Source organism: Struthio camelus, chromosome 1, assembly GCF_040807025.1.
Source record: "Struthio camelus isolate bStrCam1 chromosome 1, bStrCam1.hap1, whole genome shotgun sequence".
Lineage (NCBI taxonomy): Eukaryota > Metazoa > Chordata > Aves > Struthioniformes > Struthionidae > Struthio > Struthio camelus.
Genome location: NC_090942.1, coordinates 55,141,878 through 55,165,456, shown reverse-complemented (window position 1 = coordinate 55,165,456; position 23,579 = coordinate 55,141,878). Strand labels below are relative to the sequence as shown.

Sequence of the window (23,579 nt, the reverse complement as noted above, 5' to 3'; positions counted from 1 at the left end):
AGAAATAAATCATCAGAGAGAAATATGGTGTTTGGGAGGCAGGTGGCAGACAGATACAGAGAGGAAAGAGAGTCATACAGCAATTAACAAAATTTTCTGTCTCTCCACAGAGCAGGGGAAGGGCAAGGCCCCACTTTCCCCCATCATGGTGACTCTTCCTCTTTTCCTCTTCTTTGTCCTCTTGCCCTGCAGTAAATGCCAAAAGGATTTTGTGGATCGGCATCAGAAATGGAACTACAGAGAAGGTGGTAAGAGGTGGTGGTGGTGGCGGGTCAGCCTGAGGGAGGTGCTTGCTCACACAGGGCTGAACATCTGCATTATTTTGTCCTGGGGGTAAGACACGCATCCATGCCCATCCATGAGCATTTTAAGAAATAATCAGCAGGGGTGTCTAGAGACACCAGAGAAGTCTGGCAACAGGTGGCAGAGAATTAAGCTGTACGGAAAGTTATTTGCTTTATAATTTAAATCCTCTTTATGTTTGGTGTTTGGTATTTCATTGCAACTCAGTTGAGGTGAAGGGGAGTGGAATCAAATTCAGACCACTGGCTCATGTTTTCTTGTTTTGTCAAATCTCTTCTTCTCGTTTCCATGGAAATTCTGCTAAAATAGCTGACAAGGTCAACATTGAGGGCGTGAACAGCATTACTCGAACACTTGAGAAATGGGGAAACAGCATCTTCTGGCAAATGAAACACACCTTGCTGAACAACCCAAATGCTTTACTGCCTGAGTTCTCCAGGTAATTCCTGTCCTCTGAAGATAGGGTTCAGTCCTCACCTGGGTGTCCTTCCTTGAGCAAGATTCATCTTATTTAACTTTCAGATTGCTCAAGTGCAGGGAGATGAAGGCCATCATCCTGGTAAGCCGTATCTGTAGCGCTAACACCTTTCTCTTTCTGTAGACTGTCAACACGCACTCTGAACACCTTCGTAAACTGAATGTTCTTCTCACTATTCATTTCTCCAGGTTGCCATGACTAGATTATAAGAATTATCCTAAAGGAAATTTAGGCTATCCCCATCACCTCAGTTCTCTGAAAGTAGGCTGCAAAAATTACCGGTGTGACAAGTCCACCCATGGAATTGTCCCCATGGCAGGGGGAGGAAGCTGAGCTGGCCTGTGATAGTTTTTGATTTGGATCTCTGTAACTTTCCCAGGCAAAGCTATTCTGTAGTATCCATCTCCTCATATTTCCTACTTTACATTACAGGAAATATTAACTATTTAACACAGTCACAAAATTTACCTTAATCTGATGTTTCCAGAAACAGAGCGGAAGAAGCAATGGAAGAGAGAGAGGAAAGGGAATAGAGTGAGGACTAGAAACCTAACATTGCTTAAGTCAGAGTTGCTCCCAAAGCAAGTGGTTCTCTTCTGTAACTCAGCTTTCATTTTAGGAAAAAGAAAAAAAAAAGAATCTGTCCATGAATGCTGTGCATTGAACCCATGAAGAGGAAAGGTTAGAAGGATAAAATAGCATGGTCAGAAAGTTACACAATATCTTACAAATTAGGGTTTAAAGAGGATGCAGTTGATAGATTATATGCTGGCCTTTGGCATTGAGTCGATTTCTCCCTGACTACCTGATGGGTATTGTTATTAGTGCAGATTTTGTCACTGCTTGCATACTGCCAGTGCTGAGATTAGTTTGTGCCTAAGATCCTGAGGGCAGATGTTAAGTCTTATATATTTGGAAAGATCTCAGCGACTCCTCAACTACAGTCCGGGGAGATTTAAGGAGGCTCTTCAGCCATATTTCCCATGTAGCACTTCGAGTTAAGGGTTTGCTGGTAAGGACACAGACTGGTCCATTAGAAATGGTGTGAATTGACAGTAATCCATGGGAATCACTGGCCCAGCCTGCATGGCTGCTCCTGATTAACAGTGAAGCTAATTGATACTAATTAATATTAGGAGTGATCACTGGAGTGATTGTCAGCACTTCCTAAGACACAAAGGCAGCCTGGGAGGAAGTGGTCCAAGGGGAGGGACAGTGTCCTGTTACAGAAACCCTCACTCTCCTTATCTCCTAGCTCAGAGGGGGCGCAGGCTGGTGTGACCAGGAGGGCTATGCAGGCGCCGATGTATCACGGCAGGCAGCAGCCTGCCCTTCGTCAGGCAGGGCTAGGAGGAGACCCTGCACATGGCCTCTCGCTCCTTCTCCACCTCTGCCCCTTCCAGTTGAGTGGAATGGTTCTTGTCTTCTCCCTTAAAACTGGAGTGCTGTGAAGGGCTCGTGGGAGCTCATAAACCTGCTGTTGTTCTGCAGGGAGCCAGCTGTCCTTCAGTGGTGATGGAAGAGCGTGTTGCACCCGCTGGCCCCACAGTTCCCCCACACTGGGACATCTCGGATGAGTTCTCACAACCTAAGGGCATCTTTTAGTGGCTTGCTTGTGATTCTCTCAGCATGAAGTCCCCCCTGCCAAAACTCAAGGTTATAGTGATTTATTTTGTTTGCTAAGGAACAGTCCCCAGCCTGAGTTATTCTCCTATGTTACTCTCTCTGTAGTCTCCGTCCCGTCTCTGCGGCTGTGGACAACCTCGTGAGGGAAGTCCGGTCAATAAGGAAAAGGCTAGAAGAACTGAATGAACGGCTCGATGTCATCAGCAAGACTATCCTTCCCACCCGAATTAATGCCCTGCAGAGCCAGAGGCGTGGAAATACTCAGCTGCGGAGACTTCCGTTGCATAGGAGAAGGCTGTATGTTCGCAGGAGACCTCAGAGGAGTTAACTCTCTGCCAGAAAAAAGGGGAAATCTTCCCTTTTTTCACCTGCTTAAGCCTTTCTTGATGGGACATCCTTAGACAGAATAAAGTGTATACGATAGCCGACCTTATGGAGGAGACCAGAACTTCTGCATTTTGTTGCTGTCTTTCAAGCCCAGGTCAGTGGGTCAAATCCAGCCGTGTTCTTCAGTGATGGCTGTTTTGTGTTCCACGCAAAATGAGCTGACAAGCTCAATCTAGCTGAGTGTGAGTATCTTTATACTGCACCATCCTTCTTTTTGTTTATGAGGCAAAGCTCTTTCTATAAAGATCAGATTAATTTCTGTCTTATTTTCATAGCACTCCACCTGAAACGGCTGGGGAATTTGAATTTCAAAAGTGTTGAACTCATGATGAATGCAGAAAGATAGATCAATGCTTGGCACTTCCAGCTGGGAGGGGAGGGGGAAAGGAAGGTCTGTTTTAAAATATGTCCTTAACCTATTCACCGTTAGTACAAAGAATGCTTTGTTCACATGTTCAGACGGTGGGCAAGTTGATTAACCGTGGTCTGTGCATAATGTCTCAAGAGTGAAGATGTGAGAGTCCAGGGATCGGATTTGAATACCTACCTTCTACAGAGAGCTTTCTGCTAGTTACCTTGAGTTGGGCACTCAAAACCCTGTTATCCAACAAATATGTCCAGACCTTTCCAACACGCTGAAAAATTTCACACTGACTTCTGTCAAGACCCCTGGAAACCAGGGTACATTTTTTCAAAGCTATTTAGGTATCTAATGGCATAGATAGGTGTCCAGAGGGATTTTCCAAAATAGCTTAGGAGACAGTTTAGTCCCCAGAATCACAAGTAACAACTCAATCAGTATTTAACTCACAGAGTATCTTCTGCGCATGCAAACACAGACCTCCATACATGTACCAGCATCCTTTAGCATGTTTATGATCTGTAGAAAAATAATATGCAGGCACCCCAGGGATGTTTATGGCTCAGGGAGTATCCAGAACACCTTACCTTCAGCTTCTCTTTGGCTGTGGATTTCTGGTTATGAAAAAAAAAAATGGTGATAAAACTGGTAATAAAAAACAATGCAGAAAAACGATGCACTTAATGCAGGATTGTGTGGGCTTGCCTTTCAGGTCCCTACAGGTGAATCCAATACAGAGATTCTCATCCAGTGTTGCAGCCAACTGCATACCTGGAATCTACTAAAATACAGGTAGGGAGAGTCAGAGAAGAGAATAAATGTAACTATTTGTTAAAGGTCTGGATAGAGCAATTTATGAGAATTTATGAGAACAAAAATAAAGAATGGATTATGTCTAAATGGTTGTGGGGGAGTTTGGCATGACAGTTGTTTTGCAAACACTCTCCAGGCATAAATAGTGAGGACGCAGACTAGCTATTGAAGGATTCCCAAGGCCTGAGCATATGGAAAGAAGTTCACTACTGACACTACAGTAAGAGGAAAGGGAGACTACTGGCTTTGTATGAAACCTCTGAAAATGACACAGAAGAAGTTACAGAGTGAACATTTTGGCTAGGGCCTGGGAGTTGGGTGGTGGAGGTATGAGGAGTATGAGACAAACTGATAAATATTTCCTGGGTGTAAATTCTTTGAGTTTAGGTTTTCAGAAAATAACAAAACCCTAAGTTGGCAGGTCTCCCCTTGGCTTTTGCCTGGGAATTTGAAACACTCCTTAACTAGATCAGGGAAGAATCGAGCCTGTGAAAAGGCTGATAAAAAGATACAGTTGTGCCTTTGGCAAATCCGCCATCATAATTTCTCAGGAAATGTAGAGTATTTTGATTCTAGAATATATTTACCGAAAGGACAAGAAGTAACAGGAGAGAAAGTCCCCATCAGCCTCTTCCTTGTTACTCAGTATTCAGAGCTACTAGGCTGTGCTGCAGCATCCGCCGTCTGCTTGCATAGGCTGCTGGTCCCTCCAGGGGATGCTTTTTGCAATTTGCTTGGGGCTCTGGGGCTGCTGGTCACTTTGGCCTATCTTGATAAATAACACAACACAAATGACAGCTTTCATTACTTGTTCCTGCTTTAGACATGAGATCTTTTTATCAGGCAACTTGAAGTTGTGTAAAATCCATCAAGCACTACTGAACACAAAGATAAGACTTCTGGCTCAGGGAAGACCCTCAGTCAGAGACCGCTGGAGGTGAGGGGCTAGACTAGATCCCTGCATGCTTTTACTCCTTACTTAGATGTCCACTACCAGCCTCTGCCACAGACAGAGGACTGGACAAGATGGACCTCTGGTCTGACCTAGTCCAGCTATTCATACACTGATATATTTGCTATTTTTGGCAAAACTCCTTAGCTCAACAGAGAAACTCAGTTTGTTTTAAAATAGAACAAATAAACTGCAACACACAATGTGCATTACAGTTTTGCAATTTCTGACACAATGGCAAATAAACCGAACAATATAAATGGCTAATAAATGACTAAATCTGTGGCCTTGTCATCACTGACAGCAGCCCCTCTCATTCACTCCTTGAAATCCCATGTCAGACTCCAGCCCCATCTGCTTCCAGATCTAAACACAGCCTGTTACAAAACTTACCCTCCGCTTCAGGCAGCAAACTAGCAGATTTGATCACTTGATCTTGCCCAGCTACTTTATTTGGCTTTGCGCTAGTATCTCTCTCTAGAGGGAAACACCGTAAAGTCACATATCCTTATCATTTTCTTTTTTTGCTCTTGAAGAGCATAGGGAAGTCATGCACCAGCCAGTTTCCTTGCCTCTCGCCTCCCGTGTTAGGAGCTGGCAGAAGTGCAGGTGAGCAGGTGCCTCTACCCTGTTTGCCCACCCAGGTGGGCTCACCTAGCTGATGGCTGCTCCAGGGACCTGCACATGATCCGGCTCCAGCTACTGACTTCCTCAGTGACCCTGGGCAAGTCACTCACTCTACCTAGCACTTGTCCTCTGAGATGTCTTCTGCAACTAAAATCCACTTGTGATCATGAGGAATTCGAGTCCTTCATGCACATAAAGATACCCAGCTATGTAAGGCTGTTTAAGTCCCTTATCATGTTCGTTTTCATACATTTCTGGTAAGGGACCTGCTGCGGTGATAAACGGGGCTCATCAGTCAGGCTGTGAACACGCGAGGAGTCAGCGGAGAGACAGTAACTATCACCAGCAGCTTTGAAGACCTACTCCTTACCTCAAGCTGAGGAAATCACGAAAAGACATGGAGTACTATTTAATTTCAGTGTCTTGAAAGAAAGCAATTATGATCCTCAGTGTCCCCCTTAGCTTCTTTTTTTAAAAAAATCAGTAACATTTATGATTTTGCAACCTTTAGGAGAGCTGTGTCTTTCCAGACTGTATATTACACATTTTTAGCAGTTTTCCCCCTCCTTTTATGTTTTATTTCCTTCAGATTTCTTCTCTCTCCCAGCCAAGTACCCATCTGGTCCCGTGCTTTATTACACTTTACGCTTTGCAACTTCCTCCATGACTTCATCGGCGGCAACGTCAGCGTTTCCACTTCCACCGCCCGTGCGGGTTCGATCCCCCCCTACCGAAAAGGCCCAATGCAACGGCCCAGCCCCGGCTGCTCGCTGCCCCAGGGCTTGTCCCTTGGGTTCCCCAGCGCTGCGGGGACGCCGCCGGGACGCTGTGGGGACAGAAGGCTCTTGGGACGCCAGGCGGGAGCCACAAGGGAGGCAGGGGGAGCAGCCGGGGCGCTGCTGCCCCGGCCCACACGGGCCCCCCCGCACCCATGCTGCTGCCCAGGCAGGCGTGGAGGCCAGCGTCGGGGGGCAAACACACGCATGAACACGCACGTGTACACACAGAGGCATGTGCACACGTGCACACACACACATGCACGCACACACACACAGAGGCACACACACCCCTGCACGCGTGCACACAGACACACCCGTGCGTGCGCCCCCCGCCCCCACAGGCACACAGAGACACTCACGCACGCACAACCTGCACACACAACCCCCCCACTCCCACACAACATGCACACAAACGTGCACACGCACGCGCATGTGCACAGCACACACATATGCGTGCACACACATACATGCACACACACATTCCCACACGCCCTCCTACGCGCGCACACACACGTGTGCACGCACGCACATGGAAGCGCATGCCTGAGCACACATGCACGCCCATGCCCATGCACGCCCCCATACACACGCACACGCGCCTCCCTCCCCCCCCCCCCCGGAACCACCCGTGGCCGCGGCGCAGGCGCCCTTGGGCGCCCCCGCGGGCCCCTCCCACCTCCCCGGGACCGTCCCGGGCTGAGCGGAGCGGATCGGAGCGGGCGGCAGCATGCTGGGCATGATCAAGAACTCCCTGCTGAGCAGGGTGGAGGCCTGGCCCCACCGCGTGCTCAGCCAGGGGGCAGCGGTAGGTCCGGGCGGGCGGCGGCGGCGGCCCCGGCGGGGCGGGCGGCGGCGGCGGCGGCGCGGGGTCCCGGCGGGCGGCGGCGGCGGCGGCTTTGCTGTCGGTGGGCGCTGACGGCGGCGCCCTCGGCTGCAGGGGGAGGTGGCCTATGAGGAGAGGGCGTGCGAAGGCGGGAAGTTCGCCGCCGTGGAGGTGACCGGGAAGCCGTTTGATGAAGCCTCGAAGGAAGCGGTGCTCAAGCTCCTGAAATACGTCGGAGGAAGCAATGACAAGGGTGAGGGAAACTCACTTGCTCGGCTCGGCGGCTCTGTTGTTTCTGTGTCGTTACAGGCGCTTCCCTAAAGCTGGATGGACAGGGGACAGTGCCGCGGCGTTCCCCGCCCGCACCCTGGCTTGCACCTCTGGTCCACTGGGGGTCTTTGCAAGGGGTCGATCCCTCACTGAAAATAATAAAGTTGCCACAGGATAGAGCATGACACAGCTGTCAGCCGAGTCATGCTATGAGTCTACTCTTAGCCTGTCCCTTTTCCAGGGTAAAATCATGCAGGTGGGTTGTTTAAGCAGGAATGCGTTACCTTACAGTGGGGACAGCACGAGAACAGGCACACATATATTTACCACAGCTCACTGGATGAGTGGTAACTCATGAATGCAGGGTAACTGGGACACTTTAGTCCTGTGATTGCACCTGTAAGACCTGCCCGTTTAGGCAGTGAAATAGCTTTTATGACCTTGACTTTTTATCATTTGCTCTGGCCGTTTTTATTCATGGAAAAAGGTAATGAAGAATGAGCTTGCTTTATAAGGGTGCTTCCAAGTGATTGCTTCTAATTCTCCACTTTAACTAAAGTATGTGCATCAGTAATCACCTCTAACGGGAAGAGAAAGACCACAGAGTAGTTTGGAGGCATATATATTTGCTCTCCTACCTTCCTCAGACCTCTGGCAGAGAGAGTTATATGGTCTATATGGGAATAGGAGCTGGAAGAGGGAAATGGCAGTTACAGCAGTGTATTGTGGAGAGGTGATGATCACTGTTGCTGTAGGAGAAGGGGTACCTTTTGTAACATGGGGCACAGAGACAGATGTGGTATCAAGTTGCACAACTAGCTGAGAAAGTCATCTCTGATCTCAGCCAGTTCTGCGGCTGCCTGATGCCAAGAGTTGCGTGTTCCCAGCTACTGAAAGAGGGAGAGGGAAGGAAAATGTCCCGTAGTGCCCTGTGGTACCCTTTGGAAGTAACGAGTAGAAAAGCAGTGTGCTGTTTGTGGGGTGGGGGTGAGCCTGGGCAGCCCTGCTGGAAGCCAGAGCAGCTCTGAGTTTTGGGGCACTGGAACTTGCAGCACCTCTGGGAGCATTTGGAAGGGTTTAGGGAAGAAGCTCCCGTCATCCACTATTGGCTCGCCACTGAATGCAGATGATTACGTTTTAAACACTGATGTGTAGATATAAACGTGCCACTGGCCTGCTCCAGAACTGTAGGTCCTGTTCTGTTAGAGGTGATTTGTCAGAGGAACCGAGTATCTCGGTGGCATGAGCTATAATAGCGGAGAGCCACAAAAATAGGGCCGTTAATGAGGAGCCGTTTAGAGTTCACCCAAGGGCCTTATCTCCCAGGGTCCTGTGTAGTCAGCAGAGAGAGAGAGGTTTGGTCAAAGCAGACACCTAGCAGGGCTGTTCTGCATGCCCCAAAGGCCCCTTCTGTTTCCACTGAGTACGCAAAGAGATTGAAGTGAGGAGCCTTCCTAGGCTAAAATTAGCTTTAGCGAATCCCCCTGTTAATGCCACGAGTTCCCAAGGACGTAGCCATCTTTAGTAATTCCTGTGTTCCTCTTCCAGGGGTTGGAATGGGCATGACTGCCCCTGTCTCCATCACCGCTTTTCCTGCTGAAGATGGCTCCTTAGAGCAGAAAGTGAAGGTCTTTCTGCGGATCCCAAGCCAGTTTCAAGCCAGCCCTCCCTGTCCTAGCGATGACAGCATTAAGATTGAAGAGAGACAGGAGATGACCATTTATTCCACGTAAGGAGTATGTCCAGGGATTTCCAGTCCCCAGTGCTGAGATCTCTTGGGTGCACTAAAAAGCAGTGTTTGTTTTACTAGGTGACTTGCTGAACAAGGGGTGCATGTGGTAGAAGGAGAAAGAGGGACCGTTAAAGACTGAAGACAAAGGTGTTTTATGTCCCTTTTTATTATGGTTCATATTGCACAGATCTGGAACATAGATTTTTTTTTTCATTGGCAAAACAAGTGCTGGAGTTAGCCCTGCAAGGCTTTTTCTCACCTGGGGAGGGGAAGGGCAGGGAAGGGTGAAAATGAAAGGACTGAGTCATTCCTGATCTCTGAAAACCATTGTTGTCTTCAGTTTTGGGGATCAAGCTAGCTTTTTAGTCATCAAGGATGTCCTTTGGGGTGTTTGACATCAAACTACAGGGGTCACCTGAAGCCTAAATGCCAGTGTTCATCAGGGTAATGAGCAGCATTGCTTCATACAGTGTCGACTGATGTCATGCTGGACTCAGACAAGCATTGTAATGCAGCAAAAAACTCTTTTTTCCTGTTTTTAGCCCCTTGGATGCTCCGCTACCTCATTGTTTGAACTGTTTTGGCTGGCTCCAGACAGTCCCAGGCTGCTGGCTCCTCCTGCCTGTGACTGCTGCTTGGCCTGTGCTGCAGGCTGTGTTGCAAGGACAGGCTGTTTTATCTCAAACCTTGGCCCAAAGGCAGGGCAGTGAGGTGCAGGCTGATGTGGAAACAGTTTCTGCTGGTGAGAGGTCAACATAAACCAGACCAATTCCAGCCCTTTTGAATAGCGTTGTGGGCTGTAATTGCTAACATCTCCTGCTTTTCCCCCAACCCCCTTTTCCTTGGGCTAGCCAGGGTTTGGCTTCCCCTCCCAGTCTGGCTTCTGTCAGACGGTTGTTCGCACCACAGTGAACACGATTGTTGACAGCATTGGTGGAAGGACTGAGGGTTGAGCAGACTTGGAAATAACCTTGTGCTCCTTGCGTTCCTCTGATACGGCACTCATTCAAAGGGCTAGGCCATGCTGCTGACTGATACGCGTGGGGCCATTCGGGGTCAGTCAGTGGCTGACTGCACATAGGCTGTGTAATCTTTGAGACCGTTAATCTGTCACAGACAAAATGTGCTGGTTCATGAAGAACAGGGCCAGCACAAGTGCAATGCTGCGGGTTTTGACTGGATCAAAACGTGTGGCTGTCTTTCTCGCTCTCTTCGTTTCCTCTTGCAGGACTGTCTGCTCACCTCTCCGTGTTCGGTTTCTTTGCAGGCAGTTTGGTGGCTACGCCAAAGAGGGCGATTATGTGAATTATGCTGCCAAGCTGAAGTCTGCTCTGGGGACTGAAGCAGTGTACCGCAAGGATTTCTACTTCTGCAATGGCTACGACCCCCCTATGAAGCCTTATTGGCGACGCAATGAGGTCTGGTTTGTGAAAGAGTGAGCATCTGGTGCTAGCCCCTGGCACTGAGAGCCTCCTCACCCTATGTCCCTGTCCTCTTCAAAAGAAACTAACAATTTGGCAGAGGCAGAAAACCATCATCCCTTCCCTTCGCACCCATGCCTTGGTCCTTTAACAGACCAACCTTTTCAGAAGAACAGCACAAAGCCCTGACAATGCCTCCTTCCCAGGCCTGGCTTCTCCTTCCCTCCAGAGTCCTCAGCCACACAGCCTCTCATGATCTCTCAGTGGCTTGCTCTTATCTTCCCTTATGCTCCCAGAGGGAGCTGAGACAGCCGAAGTACTTAATTAGCAAGACTGGTGCCTGACAGGAGTCATGTCCAAATGCTGGCAGACTGCTAGGCTTACCTCAGGCAGGCAGGAGGATGTGACCAAAGTGCATACGGGGACTTTTTTATCTTCTTGAGCTTACTGCAGCTTTAAATGCTGCTTTTATCTGTGCCATTCCAAAAAGCAGTCTAAAGGGGCATGGATGTTTGCTACCAACGCCGTCCAGTGAAAATGAGCGTCCTCTTCATTTTCTCATAGTGTGAAGTAGAAGCAGCACTTTTGCCATCTGACTGAGAAATGTCATTTAGAGAAAGATCCCAGTTTCTGTTTATGAAATCTCTTCTGTTTGAGAGGTGGGACGTTTTGGGGTATGATATGTCCTGATCTTAGCTAGGTGCTGGACAGTGTGATGTCCAGGAGCATTTTCCTCACCTTCCTATTGTGTGCAGTATTCTTCTCTAAAACTAGCTTACACAGGGACCACAGTTGAAATGTGCATGTTAATCTAATTGGATTAGAAGAATACAAACTGTGAAAGAAGCGGGTACCTGTTACTTATGATCTGAGTGTGAATTTCAAGAATGGTGAGCATCTAGTCGTGGGAGCAACTGTGGGTGCAGCTCCTTTGAAAAGCTCCCTTTATTGGTGTCATTTCCAGAGGGGCTACTTTGAGCAGCTGTCTTTAAAGGACGAAAACTGGTTGTTCTCGAGAACAGGGATTTACTTATCAAATAATGAGTAGCCGTTTCTGAAATTTCAAGTAAAATAGTAAGGATAAGTCTTGTTTTAGGAACACTATGATTGTTTTAACTGTTATGCATTAAACCAGCATTTTAGCTGCCGGCTCTCTACCAGGCAGGCAGCAGGAGGCGTGTAATGGGAACACGCACGCGCACCATGTTACAGTGGGTGCCTGTGTAATTGTTAAGTTCAACTAAAAGGTGTTTTCCTGTGGTGCTAAAGCGCCTCAAAGTCCAGGTGCTTTCTCTCTAGAGTGGAGAGAGATTTTTTTCAGATGGAAGCCAAGTTCTGACTAGTCAGGAGCTTTTTGACATGTTTCCTTTTTCTGAAAGCAAATCTCAGCAGTAAAAGGAGAAAGAACTTTGTTGTGGGCCTCACAAGAGAGTTTCAGTTCCCTATGTGTAAAAGCAGCTGGTCAGACTGAGAAAAAAGAGCACATTAGTTTAATTTTCAAAAACAAAAGCAAAGGGAAGACTATTGTCTGCAGTTATTGATTGCTGCACAGGGAAGGAGGAATCAAAAGGAAATCAAGGTAGACAAAGAGTTAGAGTTCAGGAGATGCAACCAGGAAGCACTTTTCTGAGGAGCAAAAGTTCTTCTAAGGCTGTCCCCAAAGCCAAAGGAACTTAGGCATATCCTGGCTTATTTTTACCTGCATGGGTGAGGAATGGAGGGATGCAGTGCTGCCTGCTTTATATATTCATGGATTGATTTGGGGACTCTTGCATAGCCTTTCTATAGATATGGTCCTTTCTGGCTTTGGGTGGTGAATGTTCTGCAATGATCGAAATCTCAACGCTTCAAAATTTCTCCAAGTGTCTCAAAATTTCTCTTGTGAAATCTTCAAATGTTAGGAAGGTTGATAATAAATCTGGTATGAGCAGAGCACCACATCTCATCAGAACAGTACAGGAGGAAAACAGCGTTTTCACAGGAATACCCTCTTCCTGAACAGAGAGCAAGAGCTGCTGACCCAATAGTGAGAGCAGTCGAGTCTCTAGGCTCTGCCTGTGCAGTCCTACTACATGCCAAGTGGTCTGTGCTTTTGCATGCAGTAAATAGGGTATTGTTTCATAGGCAGTGTTACTGATGTCAAAAGTTTATGCGTGCTGAATTGCCTTTTCTCCACGAGCAAAGATGCCTATGTTCTGTCTGCACTTTCTAGAGCTTTAAATAAATTAAAAAATGCATTAATATTGTGAATTACAGTTTTTGTGCTTATCATTGACTCTGTGAGCTCAGTGGAAGTTGTTGATTTGAAAGACCTTAGGTTGTCAATTCATCAACATCTGTCTTATTCTTTCTGTTTGGGGTACTAATCATGGCACAATATCTATAAATAGTCAATATCTATAAATAATCATCATGCTTTTTCCAATAAATTGCTATTTTATGTATCTGGGTTTGGCCTTATGTTATGTGACTGTATGTGAGATAGGACCTGATGCAGTAATCTGTTTCTTCATTGATTTCAGCTACTGAAAGGCTTTGACTCTTGTTTTTGTACTAATGTGGGAACTGGGCGGCCTACTCACCTGAATAAAATCGTATGTTCACTTTTATGTTCCTAGGGCAGGGAGTGGGGCCCAAAGACGTTTTGGGATTCACAGACAGTGTTTAAGCATATATTAATGGATTGTGATCTTCAGCATGATCTATTGCCCCAAAATGGTAGCCTTATTGTCACATTCAAGATCCACCTAGCCCAGTGTGCTGCTGCTGGTGATGGACATTAGTGGACGCCTCAAATTATAGCATCAGGGCAACTGTGTACTGATATCTGCTGCAAATATTACTGCAGTGTCTAGTACATTGTGGATCAGGGATGTGTTTGTCCAGTTGCTTTTTAGAGCAGGCAAACTACCTATCCATGGCCTCCTTTCAGTCTCTGCAAGGATGAAAGGCCAAGCCCCCACACTGGTCCCTGCAGCAGCTTCCTCCAGCTCCCAGGCCCCAGGCCTGCTGTGTGCTGGCACAAGGGCAGAAATGCTCTTTGGCTGAGGGTTTCCAGCAGGCAGCTGGTTCAGTCACCTTTCTGATAGACCTCCATCGCTGTGAATGTCAGTTTGCATAGCCAGCCTCTTTTTGTTGACATTAGAAGGTCCTTAGTACCCTCATTTTGCTTCAGTCATTTTGCCGGGGCAAAGTGTAAGTGAGTCAGAGACGTGCTCTGGGTTTTGACCCAAGGCCAGCATGGTCAGAGGAGCTTCATCCCATGCAATTCACTCCTGAATGGGTGTAAAAAAAGCCTCAAGGGGTTCTCTGCACCCTCTAGTATTTGTTCTCCAAAGGAGAATAATGTGGCACATTGCCTAAAGATCTCCTTTCTTCTCTTCTGTGCTTATGCAGACTCACAAGCAAACACTGAAACTGAGACGTTGTAATGCTTTTCTGATATTCAGCAGAGAGTCACAGTGCTAACTATTGTGTCTGGATTTGAGAAGACAATGGGGGGAAATGGGAAGGAGGCTGTTTCTCTTGGCTAGACAGCTGCCTTGCAGGGCACTGGGAGCGCGGTGGGAGCGCGTGAGCGAAGGCCACGGCACTGCCTGTGGCCTCTCCCACGCGGCTGGGAAGAGCGATGTGCTCCGCGGCTGGCCTTGCGGCGTCCTGGGCTGCGCAGGGGCAGCCAAAGTGGGAATATCTCTGTGTTTTAAAGAAAGGAGAGGCTTGCTGTTAATTAATTGATAGCTGCTCTAATCTCCTCTTCAGCGCTCAGCCCCATGCTGCAGAAGTACTTTCCTTCCTTTCCTCTCAAATTAGCGGTGATAAATGAACCCCGTGGTGTTTCAGTGAGGCGTGTGGCAGGGACTGCCACAGCGGCTGAGCACGTCCCAGCTCGGTGCGGAGCAGCGGTGTGCCAGCGGTACGACCAGCCATAGGAAGGACTGCGTTTAAACAGAGCCAAATTCAAAAGCCTAGTATTAATGGCAATTATATATACGCTATGTGGATTTAGCCATGCTGGATTTAGCTAGCAGCTTCCTAAGCTGGCGCTGTCCTTCGTAATGTACCTGGTGAGAGTTTTCTTGCTGGCTGCAGTGGTAGTACTGGCTACATCAGTGTTACCACTGTGGTTTGGAGCAGGAGTGATTTTGGAGTGAATCCCCTGACGGGCCCTGGTTAGTGTGCATTGGTTTGCTTTGCTGGGCAGATTTGGTGCAGATTCGGTGCTCACAAACTAGACACCGAGTTCTGTGCTCCCTCCAGCTTTCACATGCGCTGATGTGCCAGAGCCAGCAGGAGGGACTGGGCAGCTTTGGGCCAACCTCTGTGATGGGGCTGGTTGATCCAGCGGAGCAGGCTCACTCTAGCCTGAACTCCCAAACCACATATAAATAAAAATAAATAAACAAATAAATAAATAAATATGCATATATGTAAAGTAGGTGTAGAGGCCTCAACACCCACTGCTTTGATCTGCTGATCGGCTTCTGCTGTCACAAAGGAAGTTGCTAATGCAAAGGTAGTCACATTGTGAACATTTGCAGAGTGAGGTTTTAAGTCTGCTAGAGTCAGAGCTTTGTTAGCTTCCGAAAGAAAGATTTGCTGTTGTAGACGCATGCCTAAATATATCTAACACTGTGTTAAGAAGAAGACAGCCTTTATAAAAGAGCTAATTGGTTAAGTTGTCCATATAAATCTGGGCAGACTTACAATACTCTAGTCACTTTGAGGGGATGGGTGATTTATGGTGAATGGGGAAGTAGCATCATTATTTCCCCATTCTCATCAATCACCATGGCAAAGGGTGCATGAGCAGCTCTTATGCTTGTAGTAGCAAATTTGCAGCTTTGCAAGGCTGCCTGAAGGCGATGGGAGGGGGAGGAAGACGGTGACTCCTAGCTCACATCGTCCCTTTTACTATAATTACAATAATACCTCTTTTTACAATAGTACTCTAAACAGTGACTTTCATTCTTCTATGACAGCATTTCAGCCACGCTGAGCTAAAAAAGAAATGCATCTCTTTTAATGGGACCATAAGTAGCCTTGGATATATAATGCCTCTGTAGAATTGCTTGGCAACTTGATTTATCGGAGCAGGATCAGTGGTAAAAGTGACTTCTCTGACAGTAATGGATGAAACACTTCCAGCCTATCTACTTCGTCTCTGCTCAGTGCCTATGCCAACAGCAAGCTGGTTTTGTCAGCTCATTCATAATCTTTCTGCTTCACGCTCAATAGAGGCTATTGCACTAGGTGGGTTTCAGTCATGGCAGATGCTTGTTTCCTGGTCCTCCATTGGAGCTGCTGCAGGAGATGGGCCAGTGCAGATGCTGGCTTGATTTCCAGAGAGTGTCTGTCTAAGTCCACATCTTGAGTCTGTGCCTAGGTGGGAATTGGGGGCATGCCACCCCCCTTCATCTCCACCCATCCTCGTTTCTGTGGGAAGAAGCTTGAGTGTAGGGGCTGGATGGAGCCATGCTAGTCTTAGACTGGGATTGGGATCTGACTGATCAGAAGTCCAAGGCCCCAGAGCAGCCTCAGCCACATCCACTGTGCAATCCAAGTGAGAAGACTAGCTTCAGGTACCTGAATTTTAGGTGGAGATTTTTTCAAAAGTACAAATGGAAGTGAAACATCCCAGAAATCACATCCCAGGGCACCACTGGGATTTATGTGCTTCAGTATCTCTGAGGATTGAGATCCTCATGCCCAGAGATCAACTCAGTGCCATGTACCTAGCACAGGATTCAGGCCTGTGCCTCCTGTTTTACATCCCTCTGCAGCCTGGCCTGCAGTATGGACTTACAAGCATCACGGTCCTTTCCCCCCTCCAGGAGCCCAAGAGCTGATGCAGCTGGGCAGCTTAACCTGTAATCCCTTGACCAGCCCCAATTGTCTTGAGGGACCAAGAAACAACAGAGTAGCTCTGGAGCTGTGGGGCACTGAGAGGTGACCAGGCTGGAAAAGTAGTTCCTCAGCCATGTGCTACAGGGCCCTGACCCATCCCGTGGCTCGCTGGGTGCTTGGTGTGCAGTGCAACGTTGGCAGCATGAGCTGGCACCTGAGGTCCCTGTGCTGGGACAGCAGAGTCTGGTCCCTGTCCCAGGTGGAGCAGCTGCACCAGCCTGCCCGTGCCTGAGCTCGGAGGCTGTGTAGGTTTGGGCCTGGTGAGTAATTGGAGGGAAACTGCCTGGGAGCGCTGGGCGGCGCACGCTGATGCTTGGGTCTAGGTGTGGTGCGCAGTTAGGGAAAAGCCTTCTTCATCACGTTCTTCTCTCCTCTCAAGAGGAAATAGAAAAGCATTGCCATGGGAACTACTCTCCCTTGAGTATTTTTCCTGAGCTTTCCAGTTCAGCCCAAGATTTACAATATCCCTACTGTTTAATTTAAGATTATTCCTAATTGGAGTCTGAAGAAGCTATGGAAGTGTCTTTTGCCATTAGACAAAAAGTTCAATCACCTTCCCACGCGGCTGACGAAGTGCAAGATTAGCAGAATTAAACGTTGTTGTTAGTAAGAGACAAGAGGATCTGAAATGCATAGTACTCAAAATTATAAGGCCAAGAGACAAACATGAACTTTTACCCAAGGCAAAGTATTGAAACAGAAGATAGTGTACAGTGTGACAAGTTTGGGCAGACTTTTCTACTGGCAGATCTCTCTAGCTCTTTAATCACGGGTTGCAGAATTTCTCAATCCTCTCTATGACTCAGCTTTGTAAGGGAACATTTTTCCAAAGCAACATGGGCTTGCTCGTTGAAATCCCTTCTACAAACTGTAGTATTATTTAATCAAGGTACCTGAGAGGGTATGGTAGTGGGGACTAGTTACTGCAACAGTGTTTATTTGGGGTAATTAAGTCCATGTAAAACCATTGCTCTCATTCTCCGAAGCCTTGTTTCCACCTGGCAGCAGTTTAACCCCGGGTCAGGCTGGCCCGTGGCTGTGTCGCAAGGACTGCGTGCGGGAGCCAGACCTCGTCTCCTCCCTGCACCAGGGCCCAGGGTGCAAAGATCTCCCTGGAAATCCCCAGAACTATTCTTTTGCTCCTGCCCTGCTGCCATCTGCTTTGCTCAAGCCTTTGGTACATGCCTTTGCTGGGAGCAATACTCTTCCTCTGAGAACATCCTCTGCGCTGCCTCCTGGGAAGGGATAAATCCTGAGCTGCGGAGAGCGGCTCTGAGCACCCCTCCCTGCCCTGGGGAGGGGAAAAACAGAAACGCTGATTTTATGAGATATTGTATCTTGGGAATCTGGACTCAAACACTCTCCCATTGGGAACCTGCCCAGCTGATTTCAAAACGGTTGAGGCAATCCTGCAGATTTTGGAGTGCTTTCTTCATCTGAATGGGCAGGCAGGGTTTGCAGCGGGACGTCGTCCCTTCTGTTAGGCTAACACATACAGCTGGAAAAAGCAGGCAGAGGTGCCCAGAGGTGCTTCTCTTCCTCCTCAGTGTATTTGTTGGCTGCTGGCGCACGGCAGCTCTCACTCCCAGCCTTGTCTCACCCATCACCCTGGGCGCAGTGGTAGCGCTACTCCCCGCAGAGGTAGCCGTGCACCCTTAGCTTCGCCCCTCTGATGCGCGCCCGAGTCACAGGCAGTATCTCTTTCCTAAAGGTTACCCAGGAGATCTGCTTGGCTCCGGAAATGCCCTCCAGATGTTGAACCAGAGGAGTCATTTGACTCGAAACAGCTCTCCACAGAGCTGTTTCATTAACGGGAAGCAGAGGTTCATTTATTTATATTGTGATGGTGTTATCTTTGGAAAAAAACGAGAGAGAAAAATGCAAGTTTTTTTCTAGAGTGTGTGATTTAGTTTTTGGCTATTGAAAATTTGTTTATTTTTAATGGAAGCCCAGGCTTTACAGAATGTAGCAAAAAATGCATAGACACCAACAGGAATTTTTATTTTACCTTCCAAGTTACTCCCACACCTGACGCTAAGGCAGTAGCGTTTGAATAGCCTCCGGAGGTTTCCCTTTCCTTGGAAAAAAAATCTATGGAACTAAAAATTCTGAAGAATCGTTGGAGGCAGCTGCTTTCGGATAACTTTACTGACAGCAACAAGATATAACCAGGCACACCCAGGAGAGGAGGAGACTGTCCTGGGAACTGCATCAAAGCCAGAGAGTTCACTTGTGACTGCAGCTCCCTGTCCTGGGAGATGCAGGAAGGGGAATAAAAGGGGTCTCTCCTGATAGTTCTGATGCAAAGATAAACACAGTTGCTTTCCACAGTGTTTTGTCCCATAACCTGCACACCCATGTTATCATAAATAGCCATTGCACAGCCCACTCTTATGACAAACTCTTCTGGAACAAATCCAGCACTAGGTTATGACAAACTGAAAATGATGTATATTCCCATGGTTATAGACAGAGAGCTGCTACTCAGCAACAAATTAACACCAAGTGCCATAAAAATAACCTCTCTGGAATTATTCAGTGTTTGGGGGATGTTATTTCATAGGGGTAAAAATGGATCCATTTTGTCACAAAATATGCATATGCATTCAGAGTTTTATAAATAGAGTTTATAAAATTATGTTTATAATTTTATCTTAAATTGATGTGGCGCAAACAGACAAAACAACCAGCAAGAACTTATCACACAAGTTTTGTTCTAAGGAGAAATCCCAGTTGCTTGAAACACCTTAGGCAACAGTAGCAATTTTCTGTAACAATTAGAAATGCAGATGTCAAAGAGATGTCCCCCACGTGCACATAACTGTATCACCGCTGCGTCCTCCGCAATCGTCACGGCCTGGTGGACCAGCAGCCTGTAAAAAAGCACTGGGAACGAGGACAGTGTGTTCGGACCTGCTGACCTCACCGCGAGCGCTGCTTTGGTGGCGTCGGTGTGATCTGCGAGATGCCCCTTTGCACGGCACCGTGCCCGGCTGGGGACCCCCTCTGGCAGAGACCCCCGTGGCCGCTGGCCCCTCGCGAAGCGCGGGACGGAGAGTTGGGTGCCCGCGCTGGTGGGGGTCGTCCCTGTGGGACACCTCGCCTCAGAGCTATGTTTGTGTCTGTGCAGTCTCAGGGTACGGCGTGTGAGTGGGCACGGTTGTCCTGCCCTGGACGGAGAGGCTGAGGCAGTGAAAAAGCAAAATTCAGTGACTGAGAAAGAATAAAACGGGCTTCCCAGATACGCCGTGACAGCACAGGAGAGCAACTTTTCTGAAATTCTGAGACTAAATTGTAAAGATTTTCCTCTGGAAATCGACATTAAAACTTTTTAAAGGAACTATGACGTGTTTCTTTGACAAAAGGTCTTAAAATAGTACATTTTAATTTTTTTTTCTGTTTTCTCAGCTGATTTCAAAAAAGCCAATAAATATTTTCTGGGAACGAGTACCTTCCTCTTGCCATCTTACTGAAATTATCCAATGGTTTCCAGGACAACTTTCTAACAGCTCTAACGTTCACATTTCTACTTCTTGAGGGGTGAGGGAAGTCTTGGCCAGAGACACCAATCAAGGTATACAAAAGATTGTCAGGACTGTGGTTTTATATTTTCCCACCTCTTGCAGGAAATATGACCTGTTAATATGCTAAAAAGGGAGTGAGGGTAGCAGGGGATTTATGCCCTCCTGGAGACATGGTGTGCTAGCTCTTCTCCAAGTTCTCTCATGCTGTTTCCATGGCAACTCTACAGAACGATAACTCCCACTGATTTTCTTCTTTTATCTGTTATTTTAGTCCCTGGCAGTGAGGGAGCTGAGGAACGTATTTCTTTCATGCCATTTGATGCCCATTGTCAGCATAAAGTAAACAGTGCCCCAGTTCTTCAGACCTTTAGGAAACACAGCGAGTTCACAGTGCATTTAGGAATTTATCTGCAGGGATGGACAGAGCAGAGCCAAGAAAGTCAGTGCTACAAATGCTCAGAGGAAGCCGCACAGGATGACCGCTCGCTGTCTGGACGAGGTGACGGAGGTGGGTCCCAGCCCACTTTCTCCTTCCCCTGGCTGGGGTGCCAGCTGGAGGCTGAGCAGGAGGCTGCGGTGCTGCGGGAGGGTGGGTGATGGAGGTGTGCAGGTAGCTGTATCTCGGCTGTCCTGCCTTGCTGAGCCGCTCCTATGTCAGCCTGGAGGACGTCGCACTGCCTGACTGGGCGATATTCCCCTCCCCTGGTCTCTGGCCAGGGCTGCAGGGCTGAGCCAGCCCACGGGACAGGGGACAGGAGCATCTTCCAGGCAGAGCTGTGGCCAGAGACAGCTTTGACCAAGAGCTTCCTCCCTCTTATGAAATCTCTGCAGCAAGCAGCTGCTGGCTGATTTTACAAAGCAGAAGTGGCATGCATGCAGCTTTTTCTGGCAGACCTGTGCTTGCTTCATCCAGCTAGCAGGAGTGGACAGTCATCAGAGCTAGCAGGGTCAGTCATCAGGACCGGGGCAGAGAGTCCGCAGAGAGCATGGAGTCCAGCTGCAAGCGTGGGCTGAAGCCTGGTTTCCATGTTTGGGCTGTGATTCAGTCATTGCCAGGGACAACAGGCCAGTCCGGCAGTGGAGGCCTAACCCGAACATCCCCTTGTTTCACTCCGTGAAAGCACTTGCCACCCCCTGCTTCCTGGCATCTCAGCCCTCCTCTTTTCTTCCTATGGCAGATGTACAGTGCCAACTGAAAGCGCATCCTGCTGTAGGAAGGGGGTTTAAACCCCACTGACTTCCCCTTGATAGTAGAGCCCCTTCTGCATAAGGATGCTGCCCACGAGCAGAGCTGTCCACCTCCAGTTAGTCCTCTCTCTGCCTATTAACCAGCCACCAGAGTGAGAGCTTTGCGTGGGTGCAGGCCTTGTGCACCACGGAAGGTGGCTGAAGTCACTCAGATCTGTGTCAATCCCTGCCAGTATGAAGGGGTGACACAAGCAGGGGCACGCGCTCGCCCTGCCTGGCTCCCTGCTGCTCTGCTGGGCTCCATCTCTGTTTTGCCCTTACAAAGAGGTTGAGGCAGTTTCAGGACTGAGATCTTTCATTGTTTAATGACAACAGCTAATCCTAAGGGAAAATGAAAAAGAAACCAGGAACTCAGTGCCGTGATTAGCCCTCTGGTCCCAGGTTAGATAGCGTATGTGTTGGTTGGAACTGGTCATCACCACCGCCGGAGTAATAGTGGGCTGTGGGCTCAGTCACAGGCCCAGCCCACGCATACGTGGGAAGGATACGCACATAAAAGATATCATGGAGGGTCTTAGCAATACAACAGCCAGATCAAAAATACAACTAAAGCATTACTAAATGCCAGATCTGAGGTTGCCAATATTAATTCAAGTCCAACACCTTGTACGTATGTATGATGATGATCCCATCAAAATATATCATTGCAAATAACCCCTCATCCCCCAAATAGAACAGGGTTTGAGGCAGCGGTGACAAACATAGCTGCTAAAAGGGGGCCAAGATAATATGTTTCCAAACTCCTCGTATAAAATGTAATCAAAGTTAATGTTTTTATTTCTTAGAATGTTGCTAAGACACATATACCCATAAAAAAGATTCTTTCCAGCCTTAGATACACAAATGTCTTCAATGTGAGAACCAAAGCCAAAGAAACTTGTCATTGATTTTACCAGCAAGAACTTGACTTTTTGTCCCAGATTCTCTCTTCAAATGTATCATAATGCTTCCATTGATTTCAGTGCACAGTCGGAGGCAGAACATGCCCCCCCTAAACTGATTATATTTGAAGAGTGCACTGTGAATGAAAAATCAGGAGAGATGGTGTCAATGGTTTCATCTTTTTGGGATCCTTTAAAGGAGCATGCAGCTTCTTTCAGCATTTTCCCATTCATTCAATGTAGAGCAAGTTTCTTCCAGTTTTGGAGATTATAACCAGACAATAAAAACAAATGATATTCAAAATAGGCAGATGCATAATGAAACTTGCAGAGGGAAGACCTTCTCTCTCCTCCCACCCCACTCGTTTGCAAGAGTTGGAAAGACTCACTTGCAGCTAGAGCCTGGGTTGGCTGTGTGGTAAATCTGGCTTTAGGACTCCTCCTGTTGGATTGAAAGTGCAAGAGCCACAAGATACAAAGCACTGATCTGATGTGAACTCACTCTAACACTTTAAATAGGTTAAAAATGTTTCATAAACTACCATTACATATTCTGGGTAATTCAGCAGAAATGAGAGCATGTGTTCACACCGGATGGAGATTAAACTGATGGTGGGTGCAAGGATCCTGCAGTGCCCCCATCTGGTACAGAAGACCAAAGAGCAACAGCCTGACATGACAAGAAAACTGAGGTTGTTCTGGCTTTCAGCTCCTCACACAGAGCAGGGTTTATCTTGTCTTTTAGAGAAAAATATTAAGATACAGTTGGGCTGTGGAGCCTGTTGCTTCCTAAGATGAGTAGTGGGGGGAGCAGGGAGGGGTAACCCCAGCAGCGAGGCACTGTGAGAGCTGTGCAGGCGAGGGCCAGGGCAGCAGGAGCCCAGCTCATTTGAAGAAGTCTTATAACAGCCCCCACACTCCTTATAGGAGCCTAGCAACAGTCCATGCCTTGGAGAATTTGCAGTCTAAGCAGTAAAAGGCGGAGGAAATGTTCTCCACCACCATCCTTGAGTGAGACTCATCAGAAACAGAGACCAGGAGAGGTTAAATAACTTGTTCAGCTGCTGCAGCAGAGCTGGCCAGTGCTGAAAAAGTGCTGTGCGCTCTTTCAGGGCCTCTGAGGGCTTTGTCCCAAGGAGTTAACACTGAGTTTGCAGTTGTGCCTCAGCAATTGAAACATCCTGCCCCTTTCTGGCTGTGGTTCTCCTCTGATAGCCTCCCTCTTTCCTGGCTGAAATCTTATCTTTCAGATTTACCCCTTGGGTCCAGCTCTGTGTTGCCCAGATTGAAAATACACCTCAGACTGTTTAAAAGCAGCACAGATGATTGTATAGATCAGAGTCATGTGCTTGCTGCGTGGCTGTTACATGTAGACTCTGGGGCTGGTGCTGCCAAGAGTGGTCCAGATGTGGAGCCGGCCTTTTTGCCACTCGCTACTGCATGGTAAGAG

At 47.9% G+C, this 23,579-nt stretch overlaps 1 protein-coding gene across 1 annotated transcript; it reads left to right on the top strand.

Annotated features, from left to right (window-relative positions):
- Positions 1–6,944: 6,944 nt before the first annotated feature.
- HEBP1 (heme binding protein 1) lies at positions 6,945–13,016 on the top strand. The gene is made up of 4 exons (XM_068939882.1): positions 6,945–7,131; positions 7,264–7,402; positions 8,968–9,148; positions 10,419–13,016. Exons 1-4 carry the CDS (start codon positions 7,054–7,056, stop codon positions 10,588–10,590), a joined length of 570 nt encoding a protein of 189 aa, XP_068795983.1. The 5' UTR covers positions 6,945–7,053; the 3' UTR covers positions 10,591–13,016.
- The last annotated feature ends 10,563 nt before the right edge of the window (positions 13,017–23,579 follow it).